General features: G+C 41.3%; 1 protein-coding gene across 7 annotated transcripts in view; it reads right to left on the bottom strand.

Moving 5' to 3' along the window:
• Window positions 1-12,257, bottom strand: part of NCOA1 (nuclear receptor coactivator 1) — a 220,557-nt gene that overhangs the window by 27,187 nt on the left and 181,113 nt on the right. For all 7 annotated transcript variants that reach the window (XM_084793407.1, XM_084793411.1, XM_084793409.1 and 4 more), the window contains 4 exons: window positions 6,105-6,222; window positions 4,368-4,536; window positions 3,858-4,172; window positions 392-493 (listed from right to left, as the gene is read on the bottom strand). In XM_084793407.1, coding sequence (XP_084649533.1) covers window positions 392-493; window positions 3,858-4,172; window positions 4,368-4,536; window positions 6,105-6,222 — 704 coding nt within the window. The remainder of the gene's footprint in view (window positions 1-391; window positions 494-3,857; window positions 4,173-4,367; window positions 4,537-6,104; window positions 6,223-12,257) is intronic.

Here is a 12,257-nt window from a genome sequence, read left to right as displayed (position 1 = left end):
GTAGACTGGGCTGGCCTCAAACTTAGAGATCTGCTGGCCTCTGCCTCCCCATCCAGTTATTTTTAAGTGTAAAAATTCTATGACTCTAGGTTTATAAACAAGGATCTTTAAAATAAATAAATTCAGAAAATGCTGTGTTTAGGCTGATCAGGTGTACAGTTTTCTACTTGATCATCCAGTATCATGAAACAACAACAAAGCTTAAAGTGAAGCAGGGACCCTGGGGCTTTACAGGAAGTACAGGGAAGAGCATCCCAAGTAGGATACTGAGCCACTCACTGCGGGCGACATTTGTAGCTGAGCTCCCAGGCATCCCCACAACACGCAGGTCAACGCTAAGAAACATTGATGGAGCCAGACAAGTGCTACCAGTGCCCGGATCCTGCTTTACCTGAGGTCCGGTCTGCTGCTGCATGCCTGACCTCATGTTCATGCCAACAGGAGCAGTTGCTGCAAACTGGTTTAAGATAGCTTGCCGGTTTTGGTGCATCAGCTATGGGAAATGGAGACAAGGAAGGGTCACACTTCTACCGGCAAACACAGCATGGCATTATAAAGTGACACAGACTTCACTGATTATTGAAACGTTTTAACAGTGTGGGTTCAGTGCCATCCCCGATTCTGTTTGTCGAAAGGACTAATAACGCCCTCTCTTCATCAGATACGTGCTGCTTTCAGAACATTTGAATGTGGGGTATACACAGATACAACATCAGTGCACTTCTGAAAGCACGTGAGTAGTTACTTCGGGCAAGTATCATATTAGAGGAAAAGAAACAGCGTTAAATCTTATAACACCGTGAGCAAAAGGCAGGTATGAAGTGAGGACAACCCTGCAAGGGTCTGGGAGACACACGGAAAGCCACAGTCCCTGGGCAGCGTGCCCACTTGTATCTTTAACTATACTTTGGGGGAAATCCAACACGATATCATTAGCCAGGGAGAATTACATAAGAAACAAATGCTCTGAGAAAATGGATTATTTATTTAACTTGAAGAAGTAATCACTTCAGACCCACACTTCCCAAATTGGTGTTATAAAGAACATTGTTCTTCAAGACATTAATAGATGTGCCAGGGAAGTAGCATTCTGTGCTGTAGGAAGTACTGGAAATGAGTGTCAGATAAGGTGAACCATTTAGTTACTGCAGTAATTTTATGTGCCTTTAATTGGCCAAAACATATTGTGCAGCTCCAAGAAGGGGTAGGCTGCAATTTGTCCATCACAAATCAATATTTATTTCCCAGAACAACCTGTGGGACACTGGTTTGTTCAGTCTAGATCGGGCTGGTGTCACAGGGCAATGCGTCCCTTTACTGTACCTGATAAGTACACCTGGAAGACTTCACTGCAAATAATCTATAAATTACATTTTTCTCAATATAATTTGGTAACAGTAACAATAACATCAGTACTACATTATTGGGCTGTTTATTATTGTTGTTGCAATGATGGGGACTGACCATTGAATATGCCCTGCAAGCACTCTACTTCTGAGCTATAATGAGGTCTCACCACATTACTCAGATTGATCTTAAATTGTTGGGTGCCAATGATCCTCCTGCATAGGATTCCTGAGTAGTGGGAAATACTAGCATATGCCATGATACTCAACTTTATGCTACTTGATGTTTATATAATATTTCATAACTTAAAAGTTATAAAATGGATGATCTTACATATGTTTTATTGAACTATATGTAAGGGGAAAGCCTTGCATATATATATGCAAACCCAAAGCCCTATGAGCACTGATTCTGTTTCTTATTGCCTAACAGCTTACCTCTTAATTCTGGATTCATTTATTTTCTGACTCATATTAGATCAGAAAAAAAAAATAGACTTTGAGGAAAAGTTAACACAATATAAATGTTAAAATAAAAATTCCAAGAGTGTGGAATAAGATCAAACATTCACAATCATTTAAAAATAAAGATGCTTTTTAAAAGTCAAAGGGGTTCTTAGTACCCAAACCTAAGTAAGCTCTTACGAACACTCAGAAGCCTATGGACTAAGAGCACATAAAGCAACATCTGCTTCTTTGTGTTGATAAATACTTCTCCACTGAAGGAGCGTTCGTGAGATGTAAAGGAAGCAGAGCTGAGGCAGTCTCCTCTGTGGCATCTCATGTGTAATCCTGGCAGACACTCTGCTTGCCAGCCTCTGTCACTTTTGGAAGAACTGGAAGTAAACCCTGCTTTTTTCCTGAACTGAATAATTTCATTAACTTGGGAGCCTGACTGGCCTTGTTCCTTGCAGGGCCTTGCATTGCCTTAGCTGCAGCTTGCACATGAGTATGCGGCATCTCTCTGCCCTTGACTTAGCAGTCAGCACACACTGCTTGCAGTGTGACTTGGTGTTTGAGGCAGACAGTGAGTTCTGACTACTAAGGTTCCTTGGATGATTTATTTTCTGTACTTCCTTACGGTACTTAAGCGTGCACCCCAAGTGTGCCTAGTGAAGATGGTCAGTGTCTCTGTGCTTATGTCCTTTCTGAAACTGATCTGGGTGTGATGCTGTACCACCTGCAGTCTCAGATCTTGGTAGGCTAAGGTGGGAGAATTTGTTTGCGAATAGCATGAGTAATAATATGGATTTTGTCAGAAAGGCTAACAAAACAGAAACAAACCCACAAAAATGCAGAGAACCCCACATCTACAACAAGAACCAAGGAACCAGCAACTCTAACAAGAAGTCCTTTGTCGTCACTAGTTCCTTAGGAATAGGACTTTCAGATCTCTTCCTCTAGTTTCTTAATTCATCGCTGAGTGCTTTAGTCTGTCCTAGCACTTACAAATACAGCCCTTTCTTTTTTGTTGTATCATTTAGATTTTCCCATTTCATCTCTCCTTGTCCTCTCTTTCATTACCTCCTTCTGCTTATAGAATAGAAATACATTTACACAGTTCATTAACTTGCTGAATACAATTTTTTAGGGCTACTGTTCATCAGCTGCTCCAGCATGCCAGGCACTGTGCTGAGAGCTTTATACTCTCTCACTTGATCCATGTGTTTCTTTATGAGGTAAAGGAATTACCTGACTGTTTTTGCATTCAGAACTGGTTACTCTTATAGTCACTATGCCACACTGCCCTTTCTTTTTCTAGGCTGTGTGGGCTGAGGACAGGGCTTTGCGCATGCTGGAGATGCTCTCTATCACTGTATCTTTCTAATGTATCTTATTGTTTTCTTTCCTCTAAGCAATTCTTTAAACACTTTTCTAGAAACTCAATGAAATATACATGTATAGATGAAAAAATAATAACAAGCAGCAATGCCTTCCAGCCCCAGTCATGATTTTCAATGACAGCATTTGCAGCAATCTGCCTCTGTGGTCCTTGATGGTCACCTGCCTGTCTCTTGCTGACACAGTCTTAACTGTTGGTAGCACTGCACTGGTTCATTTCCTGTCACACAAGAGGTTTAAACCATGCACAAATCCCTGGCCTTCCAACATGTAGTCTTTCCCTCATTCACAGTATCACTAGATTTCAATCTCACCAGCTTTAAATAACATAAATCTTATTTTGTCTCAACAACCCAATGCTATCTCTTATTCTACTTTATAAACTGTTATAGTTCTCTTTATCAATTTAGTAAGTACATGATATCTAATCTAAAACTTGTTTGTATCTAGAAACACAAAACCTCTATTGCTTTTAACCTGTAGGTTTCAAAGTACTTTGCTACAATCAGCATTCATTAATAAAAGGGTCCCTTTACTCCCATCCTAGCAGACCCAAGATGGCTTCTGGAGTCTAGAAGTGGACCAGAAGCTCTCGCTGCAGTGACTGGGTTGTCAGGGAGCGCGCTGGCAGACTCTGAGGACAAATGAACGGCATAGGACAGCACTCACCTGCTGTTGTCCCTGCAGCCGCTGCTGCAGCTGCAGCCGAAGCTGGTTGGGTGCAGCTGGAGGTCTGTTTAGAGCCTGCCGGGGCTGCATGCCCATGCCGGGTGAAAAGGTGCCTCGCGGAGGGGTCACTTGAACTGGCATGGTCCCCAGCGCCGGCTTCTGTCTGACCATGCCTTGGAAGGGGCCAGGGAGGCTGGCGGTGGGAGAGGGAGATGAGTATGGCTGGGGATAGATGGGGGGTCTCTCTTCCATCATCAAAGGGGGTGTTGCTTGCTGTGGCGGAAATCTCTCAGACAATACATCCAATCCACCTCCCTGTTAGGAAAGAAGCCAACACGGTTTATAGACAAAGTCTGGCAACAAATGAGAGGCATGTCTCTATAACGGCATGTGGGAGCAGGCTATCTCCAGGAAGGCTCAGGGCACATCCATGCCCCTCGCAAACCCATCACCCGAGGAAGCACTGCTTTGAAATCCCTGTGGTGGCTCAGGCGACACCTGGACAAGCACCTGGACAAGCTTGTCGATCCCCAGCGCTCTGTCTAGCTCGGCCAGCTCCGTCTCGTCTTTGCCACTGAGGAAGGACACCAGTTGTTCCAGAAGGGCCTTCTCATCGTTTCTTCCTTCTACTGTTGTTGGTGGACAGAGGAGCTCGTCTAACTGTGAGCTAATGCATTGGCTACGGGAGCAGAAGGAGAGAAAGGCAGGAGAAAAGGATTTAATCTTAAGAATGCAATGTGTACCTGTATATACATAGACGCACAAATCTGGTTTTCTAAAGTTCTTTTACGAAGTTAGTGATGAATTCTAGTATACTGAAATGCTCTACAGTCAGTGTGCAGAGACTCAAAGAACATGTTTTTTGGATGTATATGCATATATGTATGTGTGGGCATGGGTGCATATTCCCTTATGTGCTCATGTAGAGGCAGAGGCTGATGTTAGATGCTTTTCTCTAACAGTCCTTCACTTTAGCTTCTGAGAAACAGTCTCTCACTGAATCGGTTGCTCACCAATTGGCTGGACTGCAGGCCAGGGAGCCTCTGAGCACCTCTCACCTCTGCCTCCCAGAGCCGGGATTATATTTTTCAGATTTATTCATATGTGTGTGTGTGTGTGGCCACACACTGGGTTGACACTGGGTATCTTCCTCAATCATCACTTCACTGTATTTTTCTGCGACTGAGTATGTCACTGAACCTGGGCCTTGGCTAGACTGGCTAGCCAGCAAGCCTGAGGTATCTTCCGGGCTCTGCTTCTCTAGTACTAGAATTATAGCAAAGCTATGCTTAGATGTCTGTCTCTCTCCCCCCTCCCCTGCCTGGGTGCCAGTGAGCCACCTCACCAGACCTTCAGGTTTATTTTTATTCTATTTATTGTATGGATAGCATTAAATACTATGAATCATAATCAAAATGGAAAATTCATTTTATGCCTTGAAAGATGATTACATTATCTTGATAATATAAAGTGATTATACACAAAAGAAATTAAGTTGAAAACATTAACATGCTAGTAGTTCAGAAAAATACCCCAAATTACTCATTGATTCATGAAGACAACCTGTAGTCTAATCCAAACTAACATTAACTGATGTATAAAAATTAGACATATATAGAAAATAATAAAAATATTATTACATGAGCAATATGACAAAGAATTATTCTTCTGGGAAAAGAAAAGGAAAAACAGTTCAGAAAACATTGTAAATATATTTATTCTTCCTTTGATTGCCAGCTATGAGATGCAGTTTGTGTTGTGAAATGCAGGTGCCTGTGCAAATTAAGAAATTAAACTCCAATGAGAACGGAACACTGAACAGATATATTTTCTTTTCTTACATGTTCTTGCTCCAAACAAAGACAAATGATGGACAAAATAAACCACAGGTAAAAGCTTAGGGGCAGCAGCATAACTGGTACAGTAAGGCCAGTTTATCCACAGGATTTATCTACAGGACAAATACACGGAAATCAAAGAAATGCACAAGATGAAATGCAAAGTGAGACTTGTATGCCACGTCAATCTTACGGTGATTACAAAGTGTTTCTGCCTTGGGGTCATATGGTAACTGTAGCTGCTCCATCTGCTTCACACTGTCCTCGCACACTCCCCTTTTAGCTAAACATTCACATCAATTTATAGCTCAAAAATACTAGTGCAGACTGGAACCCAGTTTGGGGAGAGTGGTGCCTAGGTTAGAAGTTGATATCTGATAGTGCATAAAATACAAAGTGTCTTACTTACTCTTCTGGTTTATTCTGACTTATCGCTGTCACAGTATTATTTGCCCACGGAATCTGATCACCTGCTCCTGGTTGTCCAAACTGGTTATCGATTGCTTCTAATTCTAGTTCAGGCAATCCTGATTGAAGAGAAAAATCCACTGTCATGAAGGAGAAGATTTCACAAAGGTAGCATTTCAGAAGTGACACACCATTCAGGAGAGTGAGATTTCCCTATAAAAATGTTATTCTGATGATATAAAGGGGACGTATTCAGAAACTTAAAGTGTATGGTGTCCTTGTATAATAAAAAGTAAATGAGAAAGTGAGAATAGGTGTCTGCATCACAACAAAACCTGGTGTTTCCTGTACACAAGCTGATGTCACCATAGGAAAATCAGGAAACTGGTAGGAGTTTCTTGTTTTAAAGATAACATTTTGGTTAGCTGCTTTTTCAACCTGAACCATGAAATGAGTGCAACAATCAAAATGCAAAATACATCTACCAAAGGCAAGAGGAGTCACTGAAAGGCACTGTAGCTTGAGGCTATTTATTCAGCAAGTAGGTACAGCTCTAAGAGGCTAGATACATAATTGCAGCCAACTAATGCTTATGGAATTCAGATGAAAAAAAAAACCGGCTAGATTTTGTTTTAGAACTGAAGAAAACAATACATGCACTTTAGAAAAATTATCCATAGCAGCTTTACAAAACAATTTTATGAGTATGGATGTTTTGCCTGCATATAAGTCTGTGCACTAGATACATGTAGTGACTGAAGAGACCAGAAGAGGGCACCAGAGCCTCTGGAACTAGAATTACATACGGTTGTAAGCTACCACGTGGATGCTGGGAACTAAACTCAGGTCCTCGGGAAGGGCAACCAGTGCTCTTGACCACTCAAGAGCACCCTCTAGCTCCAATGTAGCAGCTTTCTGAAAGTTTTATGACTATCTCTATACTATTTACACTAGGTAAAAAACTAAAAATACCCTAAATTTCAGAAATTCAGGGACTTATTAATGAATTAAGGTATAGACACTGAAAATGTACTGTTAAATAGGGCAAGTAGTATTTCCCTCCTCCAAATTCATTATGTGGAAATTCTAACATTCAGGACCTCAAAATATGACTAACTGGAGATAGGACCTTTGACAAGCTAATTCATGCAAATGGTACATTAGTGTGACTGTGAGTTCAATATAATTAATGTCTTTATAACAAAAGAAGACCAGGATGTCAACACACAGAGGGAAGGCAGCCATTCCAAAGCTAAAGAAAGAGATTTCAGAGGAAACATTACTTTGATACCCTGACCCTGGGCTCCTAGCCTCCAAGAAAATAATCTATGGTCTTTTGTTACAACTAAAACAATGTTTTTTAAAAGTAAAGGGGCCTTGAAGTTTGCTGTTTCTGCAGTCCTAGGGTTTGAAGCCAGTGCCCATGAATTCTAGGAACCGGGTTGTGTATGCAATCTAGGCCTTGAAAGTTCTAAGAGGGAACCTACTTACCTAGAATTTCACACTCAGTTTAAGTAGAATTTCACTTTCTTATAGGCTGTGGTGTCACATACCTGTAATCACAGCACCCAGGAGGCTGAGGCAGAAGGATTGCTACAAGTTTGAGGCCAGCTGGCCTGTATACTAAGTTCATGGCAAGCCTGAAACACATAGGTAGATCTGTCTCAAAGCAAAACCAAAAGCCCAAATTCCCCATTTTAATTATGAATGAATAGATTTGAGGATGTCTTAAAAAATATACAAAACACATAAACTTCACTTTTTAACACAACAAATCCTACCTCACACATAGATTTACTTTCCTTTTACTTGGTGTATGTATGGTCATGTATGTGTGTAGGTGTACACATGGTAGGTCAGAGGCTGATTTTGGGTGTCTTCCATTGCCTACTCCCCCTCTTTTTCTTTCTTAATTAAAAAAAATGTGTGTGAGTGTTTTGACTACAAGTATGTCTTTATACTCAGTGTTCTCCCAGGGCAGAGGCCAGAAGAAGACGTCAGATCCCCTGAGATGGAGTTACAGATACCTGTGTGGTGTCACGTGGGTGCTGGGAACAGCCCCATGCTCTGAACCACCTTGTTTTAAAGATAGTACTCACTGGACCCAGAGTTCACCACTTTGGCTAGACTGGCTGGCCTACAACCTTCTAGGATTCTCTTTTCTTCTCCCTGCCCCCAGATCTGGCCTTACAGACCTACCTCACATGAGCTCACAGGAACATATCCTCTCCTTACAGACCTACCTCACATGAGCTCACAGGAACATATCCTCTCCTTTGCACAGCAAGCTTTTTATCTACTGAGCCACCTCCCTGGCCTGATGATGAGTTCTAAAAAAGACTTACTCATTTTTATGAACATGAGTGTTTTGTCTGCACGTATGTATGTGCACTAGGTGATGGTCTGAATGAGTAAGGATGGCCCACACAGGCCCACACAGGCCCACACAGGCTCACATGTTTAAATGTTTGGTCTTCAGTTAGTAGACCTGTTTGGGAAGGGTTAGGAGATAAGGCCTTGTTGGAGGTGTGTCAATGGGGCGGGCTCTGAGGTTTTAAAAGGCTCAGTCTCCACCCCTCCCTTTTTTCTCTGCCTGCTGTGGGCATATCAGAATGTACAGTTCTCAGCCAGTGTTCCAGTGCCATGCCTGTTTGCTTCCTCCCACGACAGCCATGGTCTCACCCTCTAAAACTGCAAACGACCACCAATTGAAGGCTTTCTTTGATAAGATTTGCCTTGGTCATGGTGTCCCTTAAAGCAAAAGAACAGTAACTAAGAAGCACTGTTAGACTATGTGCCCGGTGCTCTTGGAGGCCAGAAAGGGCACCATATCCTCTAGGACTGGAGTCACTTATGATTGTGAGCTGACATGTAGGTGGTAGGAATCGAGCCTGGGTTTTGTTTTTATTTTTTTTTGTTTTTTGTTTTTGTTTTTCTAGACAGAGTTTCTCTGTGTAGCCTTGGCTGTCCTGGACTCCCTTTGTAGAACTCACAGCAATCTGCTTGCCTCTGCCTCCCAAGTGCTGGGATTAAAGGCGTGTGCTACCATGCCTGGCCTTGTTTTTTTTTTTTTTTTTTTTTTTTTTAACAAGAGCAACAAGTTCTCTTAACTGCATAACCAACTGTCTAGCCTGACATTTAATTCACTTAAATGTGTGTAACTATAACTGGGACAAAGGACCCAAAAATAAAATCCTGTAGGATTCTGAAAGACACAGTGATGAGGGAAAAGTCATCATTTGATTTCTATCACTATCTACATCAGGATAAACTGTGGCTACAGTTTTCCTAAAGTTGCCTTTCTGTTCTGCTCTAACAGCAGACCTTTAGAACTAGCTCTAAGAAATATAGCCTAGAAAAAGTTAGTTACACTTGAGTTTGAGAAAACAGCTGTGGACTCTCACTGCCAAGCACTGCAGTAAGATCGTTTACTTAACTAGATGTTAGGACACAATGTCTTATCTCACTAGTCTTGGTGGAAAATGCTAAGAGAATAAGTTAGATAAAATATTTTCAAAACACAGCCAGACATAGTGACATATGCCTATAATCTTAGCACTAAGAAGCCAAGGCAGGGAGTCCTGGAGTAGGAGGTCAGCCTACCTTATCTCAAATCAAAAAACAAAACTAAAGCCCAAAAAGAAACAAAGAGAATACGATTCATGTGTTGAGTCTGATGTCCAGGCAAACATAAGAAAATAAAAACAAACAACAATAAAACCTAAAACCAACCTTTTGATTCACTTACACGTTTTGTTTATATAGGCAATGTGCTTTTTAAAAAACTTGGTTTTATCCAGGGCCACTTCAGTCCTTAGACTTCTTTCAGAAACTTCCTTTTATAGAAAATCTGAGTTATTCATTAGAAGCTAGGAAATACCCAAGTTTTCTCTTCTGTTTCATTGGGGGAGGGGCGGCTATTTTTAGTCATGCTTGTTTTCTCACCACAAACATGAATGAGTATCTGTAGAGACAGTGTGTGTGTACGGTAGGACAAAAGGGTATTTTTGGAGGTAGCTAAGGTGGGGTTAAAGGAGCCCCAAAGAGCACTTCAATCCACACATATGACGTCATCCTTTCAGATGATGGTTTACTGCATTGTCTATGACTCCTGGGCTCAAGTCACCCAGGCATGGCTCTGCCATCAGCTCCACATTACATTTCATCAACTTAAATTCAGCCAAAGAGAAACTCTGTATCCCCATTAGCTACAATGAATCCAGAAAAAGGTTATTAAATAATTAGAAAACGTTCCTCCAAATAGCAAGGAGAAGGCATCATCTTTCAGGAGGTGGCTTTCTGCTGAGGTACTACTCCAATGGCTGATCCTACAACACCTCATTCTCACATTCATGGTTAATCTCCTCAGCTGTTGAAAGGGAAACCCTGGCTCAGCCTGTGTGATATCTGGCAGGAGCTGTGCATGGCAGTTAGAGTGCCACTGTGGTCTTTTAAACACTAAGTAGACAAAGGCTGATTCCTTTAGAAATAAAAGCTTCCATAGATTAGTAGGAGTGTAATGACCAAGTAGACAGTGGCCAGAGACTATGAAGAGATCACATAAAATCACTGAAAATGGGCAACTTAACTGAGAGTAAAAGAAATGGAGTTTGAAATTATATTGTGAAAACAAAACTTTACAAAATTTCTCATATTTACAAAGATGAGAAAATACATAATTCGAAGTTCTGAGAAAGACACACAGAGAGATAAGGACACCAGCGGTATAATTTGTAGGAAAGATCATTTAGTACTACCTATGTATCCTTTCTTTGATCCAGACATTTATATTTAGAATTTATACTTCAGATATACCCTCATAAGTAATAACATCTCTATATAAGGTTACACATTACAGCTCTGTAATATAAAAGATACCAGTCAACTCAACAAACCCTAATCCTCATACAGTTACATGCAAATTATGAACAGCATGCATCCAAGGAAAAGGTTAACATACAAAACAGCCAATGTGCATAGTATGATGTCCCGCCCCCTGCACCCACTCATATGTAGCTCAGGCTTGCCTTGAATTTGCTCACGTTGTCCAGGCTGGCTTTTAACTGGTGATCCTCCTGCCATGTGTGTGTGTGAGTGTGTGTGTGTGTGTGTGTGTGTGTGTGTGTGTGTGTTTGTGTGTGTGTGTGTATTTAAGAGTGTACATGCACATACACAGAAGATGTGAGAAGTCTGTGCACCTAATATAGATAATAGTACATAGTTTTGTTGGTATTGTTTTGCATTTATAAGTATGTGGCTATCTTAATTACTACAATAAATTTAAGGGCTGCAAGCATGTGCCACTATACTCAGTGCTGCTAGACATAGAACCCAGGACATCATGCATGCTGGACAAGCACTCTGCCAGCTGTGCTACGTCTCCATTTACCATTAAGTGTGTGTACTCTCTACCTTATTTACTTATTTATTTGAATGCTGCAAAACTTTATTACAAACTTAAGATCTGGGGAGCCCCTGATCCTACCAAAAGCATTAACAACCATGGACAACATGGTGCATTGTTCTTTTAAAAGATCACATTGAAAATAGTAAAACATGGCACCCCTAGGCTTAGTTCCACTCCCAAGGGCTTGGTCCCAGGGAACCTCCGGTCTCTGTGCCAGGATTACAGGCATGTCTAGCTTTTTATTTCTATGTGGGTGCTGGGGATTGAACCTGGGTCCTTGTGCTTGCATGGCAGTCACCATGCCAATTAAACCACCATCTCTCTAGCCTTGGTATTATTTCTCTGATCAACAAGCTTAGTTAAAAATAACTTTACAGATTATCAAACATTCAACTGACTTTCAAAGACAGGGGGATCTAGAGACAGTTCAAAAGGACACCCAAGGATTGAGAAAAAAACTAAGAGATTGAGGCCAACCTGGACTATTTTGCAAGAACCTGCCTCAAAACAATAACAGCAAAAGCCCAAACAAACAAACAAACAAATAGCCCAAAAGAACAAAACAAAAATCAGTGAAATAAGAAAAATAAAGAGGAGAAAATCCACAGGTGAAAGGAAGGAAGAAGTATGAAGAGAGGAGCAGAATTAGGAAACCTGAAGGATGAAACCCAGACGGAAACAAACTGATGCTGCAACTAAATTAAGACACAGGGAGCAGGAGAGCACCAGAACAACAGGCCATGGCCG

This window comes from Acomys minous (assembly GCF_964271855.1).
Source record: "Acomys minous genome assembly, chromosome: 8".
Taxonomy (NCBI): domain Eukaryota; kingdom Metazoa; phylum Chordata; class Mammalia; order Rodentia; family Muridae; genus Acomys; species Acomys minous.
Note: the sequence above shows the minus strand (reverse complement) of the source record. Positions and strands in the feature narration are given on the sequence as shown.